Source organism: Zootoca vivipara, chromosome 9 (assembly GCF_965207765.1).
Source record: "Zootoca vivipara chromosome 9, rZooViv2.hap1.1, whole genome shotgun sequence".
NCBI lineage: Eukaryota > Metazoa > Chordata > Lepidosauria > Squamata > Lacertidae > Zootoca > Zootoca vivipara.
Window position 1 is genome coordinate 7,018,774 of NC_142592.1, and position 20,778 is coordinate 7,039,551.

General features: G+C 44.3%; 2 protein-coding genes across 15 annotated transcripts in view; one reads left to right on the plus strand and one right to left on the minus strand.

Moving 5' to 3' along the window:
• ATXN7L1 (ataxin 7 like 1) overlaps positions 1–6,655 on the minus strand; it is a 64,476-nt gene extending 57,821 nt beyond the window's left edge. Inside the window, 2 exon segments of the mRNA XM_088676682.1 lie at positions 5,548–5,616; positions 6,339–6,655. Coding sequence (XP_088532808.1) covers positions 5,548–5,616; positions 6,339–6,453 — 184 coding nt within the window. The 5' untranslated portion in view covers positions 6,454–6,655.
• Positions 6,656–6,728: 73 nt separating this feature from the next.
• Positions 6,729–20,778, plus strand: part of CDHR3 (cadherin related family member 3) — a 42,782-nt gene continuing 28,732 nt past the window's right edge. For 4 of the 14 annotated variants that reach the window (XM_088676666.1, XM_035128106.3, XM_088676667.1 and 1 more), the window contains exon 1: positions 20,461–20,617. In XM_088676666.1, coding sequence (XP_088532792.1) covers positions 20,542–20,617 — 76 coding nt within the window. In that variant the 5' untranslated portion in view covers positions 20,461–20,541. Of the gene's footprint in view, positions 7,040–7,310; positions 7,587–11,816; positions 11,937–20,460; positions 20,618–20,778 lie in introns of those variants that run through there. The other 10 variants (XM_088676673.1, XM_088676677.1, XM_088676676.1 and 7 more) reach the window with 10 other exon arrangements.

Genomic DNA, 20,778 nt, shown 5'->3' on the forward strand with positions numbered 1-20,778 from the left:
CGTTTGTCCACAGACAGCTTCTGGGTCATGTGGCCAGCATGACTAAGCCGCTTCTGGCAAAACCAGAGCAGCGCACGGTAACGCCATTTACCTTCCCGCCGGAGTGGTACCTATTTATCTACTTGCACTTTGACGTGCTTGCGAACTGCTAGGTGGGCAGGAGCTGGGACTGAACAACGGGAGCTCACCCCGTTGCGGGGATTTAAACCACCGACCTTCTGATCGGCTCAGTGGTTTAGACCACAGCGCCACCCATTTTTTGGGGGATTACAAACAAAAAATTTTTGGAGGCCCCATTGGCGAAAGCACACCTTGGGTTACAACCTGTTTTGGTATACAAACGGACCTCCGGAACCAATTATGGCTGTAAAGCAAGGTACCATTGTGCTCCTTGCCACCTTCGAAATGAAAGGACAACGAGGAAGTCCTGTGCATGTTTACTCATAATTAAATCCCATTGTGTTCAAGTAAATGTGCATTAGAACGCAGCCCAAGAATGTAAGCCAGTAGGTCCCTAGTTCAAGTGAAGGCAGTACTGTATTTCTCAGCATCCTACCACTTGCCATATGAAGATATCCATAATAAAATGAAATCCTCAGTTTGCTGAGAACTGATGTGAAGTGTGCTCTAAAAGCACTTTACAGCTGCTAAATATCGCTGTAAGATCAAGATGTCAAACGGACAGCATCTGGTGCTGTTCTGGGATCTGGGGACCTGATCCCTCCCCCAGAAATTGATATTACCATAAACTGCTAGATAAACTGCAAGATAGCCAAGCAAAGTTGCCCACCCATCCCGGTAGTATTTCTAGCTGTGTCTAGGCAGTCTTCTGCTACCCTTCTGATGCTGAGAGAGCCTAGTGCCACAATGGTAGACGTTAAAAGAGTACAAAGAGTAGTTCTCAATTTGAAAGCCTCACTTGTCCGGTACCGTAGATTATTAATTAAAGTTATTCTCCAACCAAACAACAAGTATAACCAAAGCTCATTTTGACAACTGGACCTTCATGCACGCCATTCAATGGCTCAGCCTGAAGGCATGTTACTTTAGCAGGCAAATGCCTACACTGAGGTACATCAACAGCTATGACAGTGTGATATCAGAAAACATGGCATTACTCTGCTCTCTCACACAGGATAAATGCTTAACATTGGTGTGTGGGGGAGGGACCCCAGCAACAGAACTTTGCCAGCCAAACACTTTTCGTTCTTTGGCTAAGCTATTCAGGTACTAAATCAAGTGCAACCAACATTTAAGAAACCACCACCACCACCCCTTTTCAAAAAGCTGCTATCAGTTACAAACAATGAAAACAACAGCCTACAGGTTGCAGCAGATTATATTGTGGAGAAAGGAAACTTTTCAGTTTAGGCCCGACAAAAGGTAAAGGTAAAGGGACCCCTGACCATTGGGTCCAGTCGCGGACGACTCTGGGGTTGCAACGCTCATCTCGCTTTACTGGCCGCGGGAGCCGGCGTTTGGCTTCCGGGTCATGTGGCCAGCATGACTAAGCTGCTTCTGGTGAACCAGAGCAGCGCATGGAAACACCATTTACCTTCCCGCCGGAGCGGTACCTATTTATCTACTTGCACTTTGACATGCTTTCGAACTGCTAGGTGGGCAGGAGCTGGGACTGAGCAATAGGAGCTCACCCTGTCATGGGGATTTGAACTGCCAACCTTCTGATCAGCAAGCCCTAGGCTCTGTGGTTTAACCCACAGTGCCACTCGCGTCCCAGGCCCGACAAAGTGAGTGCCATAAATAAGCTAGGAATATACTACAGCTAAAAGTAAACTTTTAATATGTTATGTTTACATCATAACATGGTTTAATTTGAATTTAGTTATTGCACTGTGTTTTAAAAGCAGAAAGTTTCCACCTCCCTAAGAAATAACTATGGAGGGGCCAGTTTCATCGCAGAAGCAACAATATTTTTAGGGGAGCCATTACAGCAGAATGTGATCCAAGGGCTTTTGCAATGTCAAGGAATATCCCTGGGTCGTACCTCTCAGTTCACTAGATTCATGCAGAAAAGCTGCTTCAGGAAGTAGCGTATCTTGAATGAACCCTACAACAAATATAAAAAAACCTACTGTTTTTAAAGACCTACAGGATTTTAAAGATCATACAGGAGCTGAAATTGTGGCAAGCTCAGTGACCCTGTCTATATACAAACTAGTGCAAAATACATTCATCTACTAAGTTCTTGGTCTTCCCTTCTACTGTATTGTCTCAGTTATCGAAATATTACATTAATCTTCATATTCAGGGTCATCAAGCAATTCAAAGCAACCGCACAGCACACTTCCTGGGAAATCAGTTAAAATATGTGAGGATTTGAACAAGGAGACATATTTAACACTATTTTAAGAATTGGAGAATATTTTTAGCCTGTAACTTTATACTACAGTTCAAGTGTCCTCTTATGGACCACACTACAGACAACGGAATTTTCTAAGGTACATCTGGAGGCAGTTATCATGAGAGAATTTTCAGCTCAGTCTGATATAATTTGGGAGGGGGTTAATTTGAATTTATGATATATCCTGGCAACAGCAATATTATAAAATGTTATAAAACCCTAACTATCCCCCAGATGTATGCCTGTGATACTGAAAATAATTAAAAATATTGGTCCTAGACTTGTGTTAAGATTTATTAGAAACTGATGTATCTATTCTAGGAGTTGAATTTTTCTTTCAAGGTAAATAATTATATATCCTAATCTGCTGGTGGAGCATTGATGCCCCTTCCTAAAGCCTCTTAATACCACAAAAACTCAAAATACCACTATTCTTGGCTTCAGGGCAGATAAATGGCGTGCGGTGTGCAAGCCTGGGAATGTAAGCCTCACAATATTTATTGGGGCTGACTCCCAATTAAGTGCTAATAGAAATGTACCCTTAGAATGTCATCCTATGGACACCATCAGCAGCACTAAGATTATAATCCTTACCTGCATTTACCTGACAGGAAGCCCCACTAAATTCAAGAGGACTTACTTGGAAAACTCAGCAGTGGCCAGAGGATTGGAGAAGATCAGTCTACATCCCAATCCCAAAGAAGGGCAATGCCAAAGAATGCTCCAACTACTGCACAATTGCGCTCATTTCACACGCTAGCAAGGTTATGCTTAAAATTCTACAAGGCAGGCTTAGGCAGTATGTGGACCGAGAACTACCAAAGTGCAAGCTGGATTTCGAAGGGGCAGAGGAACCAGGGACCAAATAGCAAACATGCGCTGGATTATGGAGAAAGCTAGAGAGTTCCAGAAAAACGTCTACTTCTGCTTCATTGACTATGCAAAAGCCTTTGACTGTGTCGACCACAGCAAACTATGGCAAGTTCTTAAAGAAATGGGAGTGCTTGATCACCTCATCTGTCTCCTGAGAAATCTCTATGTGGGACAAGAAGCTACAGTTAGAACTGGATATGGAACAACTGATTGGTTCAAAATTGGGAAAGGAGTACGGCAAGGTTGTATATTGTCTCCCTGCTTTTTTAACTTATATGCAGAATTCGCCATGCGAAAGGCTGGACTAGATGAATCCCAAGCCGGAATTAAGATTGCCGGAAGAAATATCAACAACCTCAGATATGCAGATGACACAACCTTGATGGCAGAAAGTGAGGAGGAATTAAAGAACCTTTTAATTAGGGTGAAAGAGGAGAGCGCAAAATATGGTCTGAAGCTCAACATCAAAAAAACCAAGATCATGGCCACTGGTCCCATCACCTCCTGGCAAATAGAGGGGGAAGAAATGGAGGCAGTGAGAGATTTTACTTTCTTGGGCTGCTTGATCACTGCAGATGGTGACAGCAGTCACGAAATTAAAAGACGCCTGCTTCTTGGGAGAAAAGGAATGACAAACCTAGACAGCATCTTAAAAAGCAGAGACATCACCTTGCCGACAAAGGTCCGTATAGTTAAAGCTATGGTTTCCCCAGTAGTGATGTATGGAAGTGAGAGCTGGACCATAAAGAAGGCTGATCGCCGAAGAATTGATGCTTTTGAATTATGGTGCTGGAGGAGACTCTTGAGAGTCCCATGGACTGCAAGAAGATCAAACCTATCCATTCTGAAGGAAATCAGCCCTGAGTGCTCACTGGAAGGACAGATCCTGAAGCTGAGGCTCCAATACTTTGGCCACCTCATGAGAAGAGAAGACTCCCTGGAAAAGACCATGATGCTGGGAAAGATTGAGGGCACAAGGAGAAGGGGACGGGAGGCAGTGGAAGACAGGAGTGCCTGGCGTGCTCTGGTCCATGGGGTCACGAAGAGTCAGACACGACTAAATGACTAAACAACAACAACAACAACTTCTGAGTAGACACAATTAGGTTTATAGCTTTACCTCTGAGTAAAAACACATAGGAGTATGCTGACAGGTACCACTTAAAAAGCTATTAACCTTATTCTCATGCATTCACACACGTCCACTTTAAAAAAAAATAGCCCTTGCACAGCTCAGTAGAGTGGAAAAGGAAAAACCCAGGGCTCATCCTGCTTCTGTGCTTGGGCCAGAGTTCAGCACCTGCACCAGCATGGCAGAATGAGCTATCCCCCTTCAATGGTCCTGGAATCTATACGCCTGATCTTGATGAAGTATTGTCTCAGCACATTAGTTTAAAGGATCTAGCCATTAGCTTGTCCTATCAAGTTCCAAAAATACGGTGTTTTTCTATAACATACAGTTTCAGTTCTGCTAAAAGAGGGTGTCAAACGCTTGCTCATGCCATCAGGAACCCACACAGCTTCTTTAGAGTACATAAAATCTGACAAATGCTTGCTGATAAGTCTATGGATCACATTACAAAACAAATCTGTCAATATGAACTCTCTGCAGTCTTAAGTTCCTTCCTTGATACAAAGTACAGGCTTGTTTGCCAACTTCACTCACTTGTAATCTGCACACATGTTCATCAACCTGGTGCCATATTAACAATTCTCTGAATTACAATTTATGTATGCTTCATTACAAATGTGAAAAATGCTCATTTGTTTTGAAAAGTTGCACAAAACTCAAATACACACTACGCGCTGCACCTCCGTGCACCAAAACCTTTATCATCATGAAAATCAAAGCTTATGTTGAATATTGATCAAACATCTGGTTATTATGACAGACCTGTTTTCAGCAACGCTAAAAGTAAAACTATGTGATGGTTTGATTCAGCTGTTGCCTTTTCAGCTACAGAATATGAAAACCTGACTAGCCTGGACGCAAATGAACAGATATAAGTGTGTACTTACTTGCATATTTAAAACACAGCACTGTCTCAAATTAATAATGGGATAGCCAGTTCCTTATAAAACAAAAGCTGAAGAGAACCATGCAGGTACCGAATATTCATACATGGAACTATCTCAACACATAGGGCCCAGTAAGCCTTATTTGTGGTTAGATTCAACATGTTCCACATGGCTGTGAAGCTCCAGCCATACTTGTCAAAAACAAAAAAACAAAAAAACCTGAGCTCTATAACCAGAGCCACAGGAGAGCAAGGTACAATAACATATGGTCAGACCCCTGGCCCCTTCCTTACCTTCTTTATTAAGCCTCATCACCTCCCTGCTTTTTCCTCCCTCTTTTCCAGTGTCTTCTAGCTCTAAACCTGTAGAAGAGAGGCAAAAGTCAAGGGAGAGCAGAGGCAGAGACAGCTATATCCGACGAGAGCGCTAAAGAGTTAAAGGGTGCTCCGCTAGCCAGCGGCTGCAAAAAGGCAAAGATGCAACAATCGCTGCGTCTGCCAGGCAGAAGCATCCCCCCCAGGCAGGCTTCAAACAGGCAACAAGCATCCTTCCTGCCTCCTCATTCCACACCCAGCGATCACGCAGCAGCACCCTGGCCCAGTTCGTCCCCCCACCCCCTCCCCAAATGCAACGGCATTCTCCTGCCCCTCCCCCTCCCTCTGACAGCCAGCCACCCAGACAGCACCTTCCTCCTCTCAGGCAGCCGGAGGTGCCCAGCAGGACAGCACCGGCCGCCGGGCACAGTGCACAACCCGCTCACATGGATGGATGGAGGTGGCTGGGTGGGTGGGTCTCCATGCAACTGGGTGACGGGGCCGGGAGCAAACCCCAGTGCCATGGGGGTCTGTGCAATGCAAGGGAAGTGCAATGCAATGGGTTGGTGGTGTGCTGGGGGAGAAGAGGAGGAGAAGAAGAAGGAGAAAAGGCGGCAGGGCATACAAGCTCCCTCGCTTGCTTGCTCGCTCGCATCCACCCGCTCGGCTGCATCGCATGTGCGTGTCCGGGGAGAGGGGCGCCTCCGCGTGCCCCCCACCCCACCCGCCGCCCCGCCTGGCCGGTCCTTGTGTGTGGCGGGCGCCCTTACTGTGCGGGGGGGCGGCGCAATGCGTGTGCGGAAGGGCGGCCTCCCGGACCCAGGCGGCCCAGGGCTGGCCCAGGAACGCCTCGGGACTGGGCACGGGCCGCTCCAGGGCCGCCATGGCGCCGCCGCCGCCGCTCCTCCTGCAAGAATCTTCCTCCTCCTCCTCTTCCTCCGTCTCCTCCTCCGCGCCGCTCCTGCCGCCGCCGCCGCTCCTCCTCCCTCCTCGCTGCTTCTTCCCCCGTTCCCTTCGGCACAGGCGAGCGAGGAGCCAGCGAGCGAGACACGGGGTTCGAGAACGCCGCACGTCATCCTCGGGACGTTCCGCCGCCCACACGGGGGTAGTGTCAGCCCTGGTTTTCCCTATCAGATCGGGCTTCCCGGCTGCCGCCGCGCAGGCGCTGTGCGAGGAGGCGAAGCCGGTGCCCTGAAGAGGGCCGCCTCCTCCCTTCCGAGTCCGCGAAGAGGGAAGGCGCGCCAAGAAAGGGGGCGCTCGGGGGCGTGGGTAACAACAGGCAGGGTGTGAGGAGAACCGTAAGAGTTGGGAGGATACTCCAACCCACCCACGCAGTCCAATGACTAGAAGACCCTCGGTCGGGCCCAGGGGATGAGAGGAGGCGCCGGCTGGAATATCTCGCCGCCGCCGCCGCCGCCGCCTCCTCAGGTGGTTCCGCTTTGGAGACCACGCTGAGGACAAGGCTTGACAGGTGGAGCTCGGAGCAAGTGGTTCGTTATTGGGGTGACAGAGAGCAAGGAGGAGGGGAGGGTCGTGGACAAACGAGGCTCCTTCGCCCGCCTTAGCTTCTGTCCCTCAGGCGCGGACACGGCGCATTTAGGACGCTCGGCGTTTCTCGCCATCTGTGAGGGAAGCGGGAAGAAGAGACACCTGTCAAAAAAAACCACAAAACAACCTGAAACCCAGCGCGCGCTGCGTCGCGTTGCGTGAGGGGAGGGGAGGGGAGCGGCGAAAGTTTTCCTCAGGCGGCGCTGCTCGCTCGCTCTCGCTTCTTCACAGCGGGGATCAGTGCCTCTGGAGGCTGGGGCCAAAGAGCCTCCCCTCATCTCAGCAGGAGGCTGGCCAGACTGAGAGGGCGCGTGCTGCTCCTCCGGGTTTCAGAATATCCCGAAGCCGGAGAGCGAAGAGTTCCCTGCAGGGAGATGGGAGCTCTCTGGAGTAAGGAGAGCCCGCTTCTTCGGAGCGCTTCCTTGCTGGTGTGGTTTTGGGTTTGGGTTTCTCTAAGGACGGGGATGAAGGTAAAACGCAGTCTGGAATGAGGGACATGGGCATAGCCAGGATTTATGGGGTTTTTTGGGGGGGACGGACGGACATAAGCTCAGTTAAGTAGTGATTGACTTGATTGGGGAGGGGGCAGCTGCCCCTCCTTATCCCCCCTGCCATAGTGAGGGGTTGTTATTGTTACATTAATATTGACCTAAAATGCCCTTTTAAAATGCGACGTTTTTTGGGGGGGGCGGGGACTTATTGGGCTGTTCTTGATTTTATTTTGATTCTGCATTTTGTGTTTTTATATTGTGATTTCATCCCATGAACCGCCCTGAGACCTGCGGGTATAGGGTGGTATACAAACTTGAATGAATCAACAAATCAGTTCGTGGGGTTTTGTCCACTTGGGAAGGCAGCCCATCTAAGAGAAGGAAAACACTGTTCCTTAAACCTCCACTGCTTTGCAGGACATCTTCAGGAGAAGAACAAGCTAAGGCAGGGGTGTCAAGCTCAAATTCATCGGGGGCCGCATCAGCAGTTTGGTCACCCTCAAAGGGCCGGTTGTATCTGTAGGACTATGTGTCCACTCTTTATTATCATAAATTATTGTCACTGCATTCAATTATTACTGTTTTTTGTAATAATGTAAGTAATAACGAACATAGGCAGAATAATGGCAAGTAGATATTCAAATGTACAATTATTGTACAATTTATTGAAAAATGATTTTTGGTAACTGCACTGGGTGGTGGAGGCTCGCTAGGGTTTCATGCAGGAGCTTTGCAGAGCTACTGGTACCTGGAGATGCTGGGGTCCTTCTGCATGCAGGACAGATGTTCTGCCAGTGAGCCACCACCCTTCACCAAAGGGACTGGCTGAGGTTGACTCACTGGAGCTGCTCTCCTGGTTCCAGGGTTTAAGGGCCAGAAGTATAAAGCAGCACCCTATGTTTCTGAGGAGAGGGAGAGGGAGGGGAGGGGAGGAAGGAAGAAAAGAGGGAGTGGGAGGGAGAGAGGAAGGAAGGAAAGAGGGGAGAGAAAGAAGAGTAGGAAATAAGGATGGGAATAAAGAAGGAAAGAAAAAGAAAGAGGGAGAGAAGACAGAGATAAAGAAGGAAGGAAGGAGAGGGAAAGAAAGAATAAGAATGAGGGAGAGGAAGAAAGATGGGAAGGACGGAAGGAAGAAAGGAAGGAAGGAAGGAAGGAAGGAAGGAAGGAAGGAAAGAGGGAGCAGGAGGGAGAGAGGAAGGAAAGAGGGGAGAGAAAGAAGAGTAGGAAAGAAGGAAGGGAATAAAGAAGGAAAGAAAAAGAAAGAGGGAGAGAAGACAGAGATAAAGAAGGAAGGAAGGAGAGGGAAAGAAATAATAAGAACGAGAGAGAGGAAGAAAGAAAGGGAAGGGGGGGTCGCCGCCTTGATTCAGCGCCAGAAAAGAGCGTGAAGGGACCCAGGGGCAAAAAGCATTTCCCGTGCAGTGTGAGGCAGCGGGTGTCCATTTTAGGAGACGTGCGTAAAGCCTCAGAGTTGCACGTTCGTGAGGCTGAGCCGCTGCTGAGCTCACTTTCATGAGGCTGAGCCGCAGCAGGAGGAGGAGGAGGTGAGGCAAGAGGAGGAGGAGGCGGCAGTTTGCTGGGTCGGTGCCCGGCAGCGCCGTACAGAGAGTCGACAAACAGAAAAGCAGCGCCGACAAACAGCTGGGGCCTGGGGGGGGGGTAGAAAGGCAGCCGGAGCAGTGCTGCGTGGAGCGCCCCGAGCCACAGCAGGAGAAGGAGGAGGCAGCTTGCCGGGCCAGCGCCCAGCAGCGCCACACGGAGAGTCCCGAGCCTCTGGGACGCAGCAGTGCTCTGTAGCACTTTGAATCCTCCTGCTCCTCCACGCGGCGCTGCTGGGTGCTTTGTCTTTGCAGCAGCAGCCGTTTCCAGGCGCCGAGCCGTGGCAGGAGGAGGAGGATTCAAAGTGCTACCGAGCACTGCTGCGTCGCAGAGGCTCGGGACTCTCCGTGCGGCGCTGCTGGGTGCTGACCTGGCAAGCTGCCTCCTCCTTCTCCTGCTGTGGCTTGGGGTGTTCCACGCAGCGCTGCTCCGGACGCCTTTCTACCCCCCCAGGCCCCAGCTGTTTGTCGGCGCTTTGTCGGCGCGGCACTTCAGCAGCAAGGTCCCGCTGGCTGGGGCGCTCGGCGGGCCACATGACGAGGTCTGGCGGGCCGGATTTGGCCCCCGGGCCTTGTGTTTGACACCCGTGAGCTAAGGGGTCGCTAAGGTGGTTGGGTGGAGCTGTGAACTTCTGGCAACTCCTTGCAGCCAAGCTGGTGCCAAATGTCTTGCTCTTTTTTCCCTTTGGACCAACCACATCAGTGAGGCTGAGAGAGGGGGGTCTTGTGGTCTGGGCAGCCCAGGACCTCCAGACAAGCTGCCCAGGCTTGTGCCCAGTTGAGGTCACTTTGGTGCTGCCAACGTAGTGGTTTGACTTGGGAGAGGTCTTTACACTTGGCAACAAAGTCACACTAAAAAAATATATAGTGTGTGTTTTTCTTCTTTTTCTTTTGAAGCAGGCTGGAGCTACCAAAAAGCAATCTTGACATCCCAAAATTCCAATGTCATTTTGAAAATGCTCTGAAGTGGTCAGTTAAGTAATCATGGCAGAGGATGGAAATGTGTTGAGAATTAGACTGCAGCAATGTTTACATAGGAAGCACCAGGTCAACAGGCAGAGGAAGGGGTGGGGTTTGACCTGTTAAAGATGGAGCTTGGTGAATTTTTGGTAGTTCACTGACTGGAGTCTGGTAGCTTTTGGTGACTTGCAGATTTGGCTTGAGATAATTTATTTTCTCTGTGATACTGAAAATCAGTTGTGGCCTGCAGATTAAGATAGTGGAAGGAAAAGCTATGTTGGTTTGGTTTGGTTTTAGCTTCATAAGCAAAGAGCAGGAGGATTTACCAGCTTTTGAGAATGGAAACTAATCTTGTAGTTTGCGGCACTTTTGCTGCTACTGCATTTTCCACTGCTGGACTGCATCTGAGCCCAGTCTCTTCCATACTGGGCTTTCCTTATTTGTATACAATTTCTCTCCTAGAGACGGATTTTCTGGAGTTTCTCTCCCCAAGTCTATTTACCCATGCTGTCTTTCCTCTCCCCCACCTTCTTCCATTTCCCCCACACATAACCTCCTCACCTGGCCATTGCACAAAAATGGAAGATACAGGACAGAGGGCTTGGATTTAGACTTGTGATATTGCAGTGCATGGGATATACCGGTATTAGTTAACTTGTCAGGCAAGTTAACTCCAGACAGATTTTATGTCCTATGGCACAGATTTATTGAAACTTTTCATCATGTGGAACAGAAACACAGATATGAGTTTGGCTAGTCTGCTGACAAATACTTTGGAACTTTAGCTTTTGAATGGATACGCCTTTTGAATGGACATTTATATCTTGATTTTGTGGGACTTACCGTAACTTGAAGTAAGCAGAGGAGATGAGAGACACCCTAAATTGTATTGGCTGTGCATTTGGTTGTGACAACTCTTTTCTTGCTGTATTTGTTGAAGGATCTGACTGATTCCATATGCATCTTAATACACCTTTGTTTGTTTGTTGTTTCCCCCCTGCTTTATTTGTTTGACCAATACAGCATTTGAAAACAACAAATTTAGCAGTGACTGTACAGAAAAATAAATAAAGAACTGTGTAATCTTATCTGATCAACTTCCTGCTGCTTATGCATTTTGGAAAGTTTCCTTAACACTCTGTAATCTTCCAGGCAACACTTTCAGAGTGCTTGGTAATGTCCACCAGGAAACAAGGTCTGGATAAACACTTCCTACAGGAAGTTGCCACCACCACTTTGGCATTTCCTTCCCTTTATTTGCCCCACCAGCAAAAGGGGCTATTTGCCACTTCTATCATCTCTATTGATGCTTCACACGTTTGTGTGGGTGAGGAGCTGGGATGTGATTTGTCTTCCCATACAAATAAATGCTATTTGGATTATGAGTGCTTTTAAATTTTAAAATAGACTGTGTCTGCTGTGTTTCCTAACGCTAATAAGCTAAAAGGTTAAATTGAAATTAACCAGTTTGCCTGACATTTTATCCATTCGTTATAGCACAAATTGTTTTTTAAAATAAAACTGTACTTTTTTTAAAATGGAAAAAAATGTTCTGCAGAAAAATATAATAGTAGGACAAAGTCCATTCTATATTTCTTTTAATATGCACATTCATATTTCTTTTGGTTTGGTTTCTGCTCAAACAGGGCTTTGAAACTTTGCAGAAACTGCAAGTCTTGTTTACTAGAGGCAAAGGTGGGGTGAATATGCACAGCACTGGCAGAAAACCCTCTTTATCCCTTCAGCTCCTTGTCTCCAGGCTAAAGCTGTGGTAGGAAAACATGATTTCTCTCAACTTGCCAATATCTGAATTTGCCTTTGTTAATACAGACTGTGATTTCAACATAAAACAAGTCTTTCTGTAACATATATGATGTTTTCTGAGTGCAATCAATTAGATATTTTAGTCACATACAAACATTTCAGGTTTTGCTGAAGCTGAGGTCAGCTGGAGTCTGACAGAGACACTCTGCCTTTTCTTACCCTAGCAGTGCGAAACTTAATCGCTGCCCTATTAAAATGAGCTAACACTGTGTGGAGTCCCTGCTCAGACTGTGCACTACAGCTGTAGCATTCTAATAAGAATGAGCTGTGATTTTAGTTTTGCCTTCAGGCATGGCAGACTGGAGAGAGTTTACCTTTTCAAAATTGGATACTGTTTTCTGCCCAAAGCTTTTCTTAGTGGATTCAGTAAATGAACAAAGTGCAAACACTCAACCATTTTTGACATCTGTTTTGCTTTGCAAGGAATCCGAGGGGTTACTAGTGGAGATGGCTTTCAGTCTTCTGCCCTGATAAAATGAACAGTTCATAACAGTATGAACAAGAGCACAGATGTAATTCAGCAGAAAGATAATCTATTGTCTCTTTAAAATCAGTATGAGGCTTACTCATGAATTAGCATTAGTTGTCTGCTAGCATTTCCTGAGTCTCGGGGAAGGTTGACAACCACATTTCTGGTAAAGTATAAAACCATATTGACTCCCCAAAAGGAATGGGTGGTGGTACACAGTGTACAGGAATAACCAAGAAAACCCCCAGTCCTGTTAGCCCAACTCACACAGGAGGGAGGAATTCTTTAAATACTGAAAGGAAGAGTCTTTGAAGCATAAGGTGTAGCAGTTAAGACAATGAGCTTGAAATCCCTAGTTAAAATCTCAGCTCAACCAAAAACAGAGACTATGTACACATCATTGTTTATTCTGGCTCCAGCGAAGTACACATAATGTTTGCCATATTTGCCATGTTGGGAAGCTTATTGTAATTTTATTTCTTGTATTTTCTTTCTCTTCTTTCTCTTTTCTTTTTCTTTCTTTTTTTCCTTTTCTTTCCCTCTCCTTTTACTTTTTCTAATAAGTTTCTAATAAGTTTTGGGTTTTTTTCTTGTATAATTTTGACTTATGTTCGTATTAGTGTTGTATTGATTTTGTTTTCATTTGTGTTGATTTATGTTATGTTATGTTATGTTGAATTATGCTGATTTTATTGTTAATATGTTTAATATTTAATAAAGTATTTTAATCACAAAAAAGTAATGTTTGCCATATTCTATAGCTCAGGCATAGGCAAACACGGTCCTCCAGATGTTTTCAGACTACAACTCCCACCATCCCTGACCACTGGTCCTGTTAGCTAGGGGTGATGGGAGTTGTAGTCCCAAAACATCTGGAGGGCCGAGTTTGCCTGTGCCTGCTATAGCTTCTTGAGAAATACTCCTGTTTGATGTGCTTTCCCTTAGAACAGCTTCCATCCAATTTGAAAAAATAAGCTATGGTTAAGCTGAGGTGTGTGCATTTCAGGCAGTTGTTGCACATGTGTATAGATGACAGCTTCATTGAATTAGGGTTCTCAGGGAAACAAATCAGGTCATGTGCATCAGGTGAATACATCCCCCTCCCTCTCTGGTGTTGAGCAATGTAAGAATGTGACTTGAAACACAGGGCGGGGGAGAACGACCTTGCTGTGTTTCAAGCCACTAATTTGTACATTGTCAGACTGTGCCATGGACAAGGCATTTTTTGTTGACTTCAGCTGCTCATCTGTAATAAGTACATCAAGCAGTGCCAGTACCAGGCTATTTTGCACCCTAGGCAAGACTATTTGCACTCCTCCAAAGAAAGGCTAACTCCAGTTTTCAAAAAGAGATGTCTTGTAGAAAAAAATGAAAAGCACAAAACTTGAAACTTCTGAATTTATTTTAAATTGCAAGAATAAGTAACAGAGGTGGTGACCGTTTTTGGCATGTTGAATTGACAGGTGACCACCAATGCATAGGGACCCAGAAGAGGGAAGAATGAGGGTGGGGCAGGCTTATCTGTCGATACACACGGGGGCCAGGAACAGAAACCCCACGTGAGAAATGGTTGTTGCCTGTACAACAGACTTTGAATATCTTTCTGAAATGCAAAATAAAATGTTTTAGCACACAAATAAGTTTGAATAATATTGTGATTTGTGATGTTAAAATTTCTTAAAAGTTCCAATTTCAGGCCCATCAAATTCTCACTTTGCCTGCCTTTTCCTTTGTAAATTTTGTCACCAATTCCTTCAGGCCAAGTGCTGATGCTTGGGCATGTTCAACTGATATAGTTGCCAAGCCACCTAGTTCCTTTTGCAACATGTTAGTTTTTATAAGTTTGAGCTTTGAGAAACTGCATTCAGAATATTAAATAAAGTAAAATATTACCAGAAATTTATAAGCTATAAAAAAGCTAATTGGTATAAAACTGTGCCCCTCAAAGTTCCATACTGCACCCCTCTGAGGTCTGTGCCCTAGGCAGCTGCCTGCCTACTTAGCCTAATGATAGCACCAGCACTGAGATCAAGGATAATCAGTATGACCTTGACTGCAGCACTTCAGTAAAAATTGAAATAGCAAAGACAATACTCTTGTAGTTTGGTTAAAAAGAGTGGCCCGATTCAAAGCTGGTGAACACTCATATAAATGAGGGATTGCCTGTCTTCTCGTGTGTCTATCTCCATACTTTGAGTCATCGGTCAGAGGCCCTTCTTTGGGTTTCCTCACTGTCTAAAATACAATGGGTGGTTACATGGGAAAAGGCATTTTCAGGATGGTACCCCAGCTTTCTAATGCTTCCCTCAGAGAGGTTTAGTGAGCACCCACTCAAATTTGTTCCCATGCCAGGCAAATACTTCTTTGTTTCCCCAGGTGTTTTAACTTTGGTTGACCTGCATTATGGCTCCACATACTGTTTTCATGCTGCTTTTATAGTTTTAAGCTTATTTTATTGTGTTTCTAATATGTCCTTATAATGTGATTGAAGGGTGTGGGGAGGTGTGCGTCTCACAAGACAGGAGCAGTCAAGGCAGGTATTTCTTCTCCTACATATTTCCTCCAGCTCATAGGGATAGGTAGATGATAGAAGCAGGGAATGAACAGGCACAGGAATCTGCTCCTGCCTTGATATATCCTCACTCATTGAAAGCTGAAGGTTCTGAATATTCTCTGGCTTCCCCATTATTAAGAGATCAGAAGTGTGTCTTGGGATTTTATGCTTTTTCCTCCAGCACCTTCTTTTTCTCCACAGCAAGATATTTGTGCTGCAATGCTAATGTGATATGTAGCAGAATTGCACAATTCTCTTTGCCTAGGAAATGAGAATTCCTTATAGCACTAGATGGCGATATTCCCTACCTCTAAGGCAACCTAGTTTTAGTTTTCTCTAGAGTTGTGTGGCAGAGATGCACAGCCCCGGTTTTGTTATTTGTGTACAAAATGATCAGGTACGGCGGACCTGCAGAGGTCAGCAGAGGACAAATTGAAAATAGAAAATGGATTTTCAGGTGCTGTGTGGATGACCCCATGGAATCTATCACGTCACCCCCTCAATGCTGATTCCCCCCCTCCACTTTTTCTCATAACAGGGCTTTTCCCATTTGCAAAAAAAGCTGCACAACTTTGAGCTGATCCTAAAAAATGGAGCTTTCCCCCTTTGCAAAAAAGATGCACAACTCTGAGCTGAACCCCCCCCCAAAAAACGGGGCTTTTCCCATTTGCAAAAAAAGCTGCACAACTTTGAGCTGATCCTTTAAAAAATGGAGCCTTCCCCGTTTGCAAACGAAGCTTCCTCAAATATTTAATGGGGGGTGGGGCAAAGGCACCTAGGCCTCTAGGAGTTGGCTGCTATGCCTAGGACAATTCAAGAAAGCAAAATATTTTTTTTCTTGTTTTCCTCCTCTAAAAAAACTAGGTGCGTCCTATGGTCAGGTGCGTCCTATGGAGCGAAAAAATACGGTCTGCACTGAAAGCAGTACCCATTCATAACATTTATTACTCATTCATTTTAGAAGAAATGAAAAGTTAATAGAATGGGCCCCATTTAGTTGAGTTTCTCATTCATTCTAAAATTAATGCCCACCCCAACATACCCCCCACACTCCAACTAAGTCAACCCTTAAGGGATTTGAACTTGAGTCTCTTTGTCCTTGTCTAAATACAATGCTATAGCCATACGTCTGTTGCTGGGAAGGCTTGACACCTTCTTGTGCAAAGTGTATTTATTCAGTTTGGCAGTATGTGTAACACAGATTGATTTACAAAACGTCATTTAGACACAGAGATTTTCAATTCTGTTCTATTTGCTATAATGTATTTCCACTTTTCTTTCTTGAATTTACTCCGCATGTTTCTTGGAACAGATTTGCATAGTCGGAAGAGATTATTGACTCTCAGTTTTGCTCAATAATCCTGAGTAACAGTAGTTTGCTCCATCTCTAGGTAAATAATGAAACTGTTTCAGGAATGCAGTGGTGATATAGTAAAGGACATGTACTTGTAGGATGGAATTTTTGTGCAAGTGCTACTACAGGCTGAGAGTTCACAAACACTTCTATAATACCATAGCAGCACTTACTGTTAGAATTAATCCTTCAGTAAATATTTTGAGACCATGCTACAAAGCCGTAAAGTGCTGAACATACAAAGAAAGCATGGATGCCTTTCAGATGTGTCATGGCAGCGTCCTGAAGGTAGAAGATTAAAGTAGAACTATAAACAAAGTACTCTAGTTGCTTCCAAGTAAAACAGCGGGAGGGTCTTGCTGATCCCAGTCTACACCCCACATTGTCAACTGGTGCTTCAGTCTCAGTTTTCCTGCTCCTTCAGCCCCATGAACAGCACAGATTCATTTTCTCAACCCTTGCACAGATCTTCTAGAAAATGGAAATTAAGTGGAGAGGTGGCGCAATGGAGACTCGAAAATGTCCCATTGCTTTTTATAAGACCTGACCCCTTTCTTATGCAAGCAAGCAAGAACCATCAGAAGCAACACTGTGCTATTAGTGAATCTGGTCAGCCAGCTCTCTTATGCTCTGTCCATCCATTGGCTTATGTTCCTGAGATACTTTTCCATCTGCATCTGGCAGTGGCTTGATGCTTCCACTTTCCAAAGGCTCATTCCTCAGTTATCAAGTCACACATAAAAAGAGCTCCCGTGAATCAGATCAAATATCAAGTTCTCCTGCTCTTGTACCTCAGCAGCTGGTCAGTAGCATGCTGCTTCTGAATCTGATTTATAACAAGGGATAGAAGAATCCGTCAGTTTCTCTAAGATCCTCATTTTTCCAAGCTTATGTTTGCATCATATCCCACATCAGTTTGAGATTTTAAAAATTACTTCTTAGTAGGCATGGGTTCAGATCATGTGTGGAGGAAACCCACTTAATAAAGCAGGAAAAGCTGTTCCTTGCCAAAGAATGAAGAGATAACACATTCTGGGAACCAGATCTCTGCCATCACTGTTAAGTTGTTTTCTTCTTCATCATCATTAAAAAAATCCAGCAGTGCTACAATGCTGTTCAACACTATTAATGTCAGACCAAGCTTTTATTCTATTTCCTTGTGGAAACATAACATCATTGAAAAACTTAGGCATGTGTTTCTGTACATAGAAACCTCACAGTTTCTGTAAACCTATTTAAGCAACTCTGTTTCCTTTGTGCCATTTGCTACTTCAAATAGACATTTGTGTATTTGCCAATCTCATCAGCTCAGGAGGCTGAGCAATTATACAGCAGTATGTAAACGAGTCAGTAAATAAACTGTAAGTACTGCAGCCTGCCAAATGTGTTTAGTTGCCTTTCTTGTATGTCAAGATAAATCCAGATCTAATTGCTCACAGCATAAATCTCTTCTCAGGGCACAGATCAGGTCCATGTGTCGGGGAGAATTCTGGTGTTCAATTTTGCTACTTTCCCTTTCAGTGTCTGTTCTGGTGGGAAGAGGAAGAGAGATTACACATCCTGTTAAATTTAAAGAACAGCAGGATCAGAACAAACACTGTCTTGTTACCTGCTATATGCTGGGTTAATTTGGACTGTCATGTTTGATCAAGAATGTAATAAAAAATTAACACTTCTGTGAATAGTGCGAAGATGTACCTCTATTAAACTTATTCATCCATGAAGAAGAGCTTAGCTAGACATGTGGCAATTTAAAGGCAGCATGATTTTCTAAGTTCACATTTAAGAATTAAGTTCTTTGTTTGACCTTTCTACAGGGCATATCTAGCGGTGTCTAGGGCCTCTCTTCAAATTCTCTGGTTAGATCCTTCCTTATATTCAAGTCCTACAATCTTTCTAGCCCAAGCCTAGAATTAAGATTCAACAAAGAATATGGAAAAAGTTGCAAGAAAGGGGGGAAATCTTGAGGAACAGAAGATATCTAGATTCTAAATTGTACATTCTAAAATTAAGCTATACCTATACTTGATCACTCAGATTTAGTCTTATGAGGAAAACAACAACAACAACAACAACAACAACAACAACAACAACAACAACAACAACGAGCTAGATGGACCACTGATCTGTATTGGTATGAGGCAAGTGTAGTTTACTGGTAACAGCTACAATTCCCAGCACCTTCAATAAACTACAGTTCCAAGCATTCTTTAGGGGAAGCCTTGTTAATGAGACGTGTGAACTACCATATTAGAATACTCTTCCCATCCACTGCCTGCATTGTAAAGCTCTGAGGTTCTTGCCTAATACCACTGATAAGAGGCATCAAGTGAACCATGGTTAGGCTGTATTTGTATAACCGTTTAAATGGGGGGGGGAATACATCCGTTACTTTAAATTATGAAATACAACATGCAGTAAAGAACTGCATGCATTTTTTTCATGTCAGCCACCTTGAGCATGGTTTGAACTGTGGAAAGGTAGAATACAAATACTGTTGTACATGTATGTATGTCTGTTTTGGAGAATCTCTGTTCTACCACTGTTTTTTTTTTCAAAAGCACTCTCTTCAACCATGAGATCCTTCATATATCCCAAAAAGAGAAGAAATAGATACAGTGGTATAAAATACACCCCCCAATAAATTCTCTTATTTATGTATTACATTTGCCCATGCCAATTTGATTTTAAACCATTGCTACCAGCAGTACATAAACTCAGCATTGAGATTACCCAACATCCCAATACCCCAAATCAATATTATAGATTTTATTTATCCTGTTGTCATTAAATACTGCTTATAAGAACCATCAAAAGTCTTTTTTTAAAGCTATAATAATGATAAGCATAAATAAAAGTGATTCTGTAAGCCTGTTTTAGTAGAACCATATCTTACATTCCCAGTTTTTGCCATGTGAATTCCTCCATGTTGTTTAAGATTAAAAGGAGGCCCCATCGTTCTGCCCGGAAACTGAGGTCCAGTACCGAGGGCCTTCTGGCGGTTCCCTCGTTGCGAGAAGCCAAGTTGCAGGGAACCAGGCAGAGGGCCTTCTTTGTGGTGGCGGCGCCCACCCTGTGGAACGCCCCCCCATCAGATGTCAAAGAGAAAAACAGCTACCAGATTTTTAGAAGACATCTGAAGGCAGCCCTGTTTAGGGAGGCTTTTAATGTTTAATAGATTATTTTATTTCATTTTTCTGTTGGAAGCCGCCCAGAGTAGCTGGGGAAACCCAGCCAGATGGGCGGGGTATGAATATATTATTATTATTATCATTATTATTATTATTATTATTATTATTATTATTATTACAGTGGTACCTCGGTTTATGAACACAATTGGTTCCGGAAGTCTGTTCATAAACTGAAGCGTTCATAAACTGAAGCGAACTTTCCCATTGAAAGTAATGGAAAGTGGATTAATCTGTTCCAGACGGTCCTCAGGGTACTTAAACTGAAGCGTTCATAAACTGAAGCGAACTTTCCCATTGAAAGTAATGGAAAGTGGATTAATCCGTTCCAGATGGGTCCACGGAGTACTTAAACTGAAGCGTTCATAAACTGAAACATGGGTGTAATTGGTTCCGGAAGTCTGTTCATAAACTGAAACGTTCATAAACTGAAGCGAACTTTCCCATTGAAAGTAATGGAAAATGAATTAATCCGTTCCAGATGGGTCCGCGGTGTTTATAAACCGAAAATTCATAAACCGAGGTGTTCATAAACCGAGGTTCCACTGTATTATCAATTCTGGCTACCTGTAAACTTTCTAAAATCTTCTGCCGTCCTCCTTCTTTCATTACTACTCTATGAGGATCACTAACTTTGTGATGGATTTAGTTACAGGTAGGTAGCCGTGTTGGTCTGAGTCGAAGCAAAATAAAAAAATTCCTTCAGTAGCACCTTAAAGACCAACTAAGTTTATATTTTGGTATGAGCTTTCGTGTGCATGCACACTTCTTCAGATACACTAGCTGTATCTGGATTGTTATCAGTGAGCCATTCACTGTGATGGATTGTTATCAGTGAGCCATTCACAAGATGGTAAACAGACTGATGTTTTAGAAACTCCCCTAGCTACAGCAGGATCTTTGTTTGATTTGTTACTTCTCCATGATAAGGAAGAAATTGAGCAATGAGGTTGAAGTAGGCTAGGAGAAAGATATCTTAGTTTGATCATGGATGGCCACATTCAAAGAAAGACTCAGGACATGCTGTGCTTTTGCCTCCTTGTTTTGTTAGGAGAAATATATGGTAAGGACATGATTTTATTCATAGATTAAATATGCAACACTATTTTGATTGTTCTCAGAAAATCGTTAATATTCTGAACAAAAATTTTTAAAAATCCTTCCAGTAGCACCTTGGAGACCAACTAAGTTTGTTATTGGTATGAGCTTTCGTGTGCGTGCACA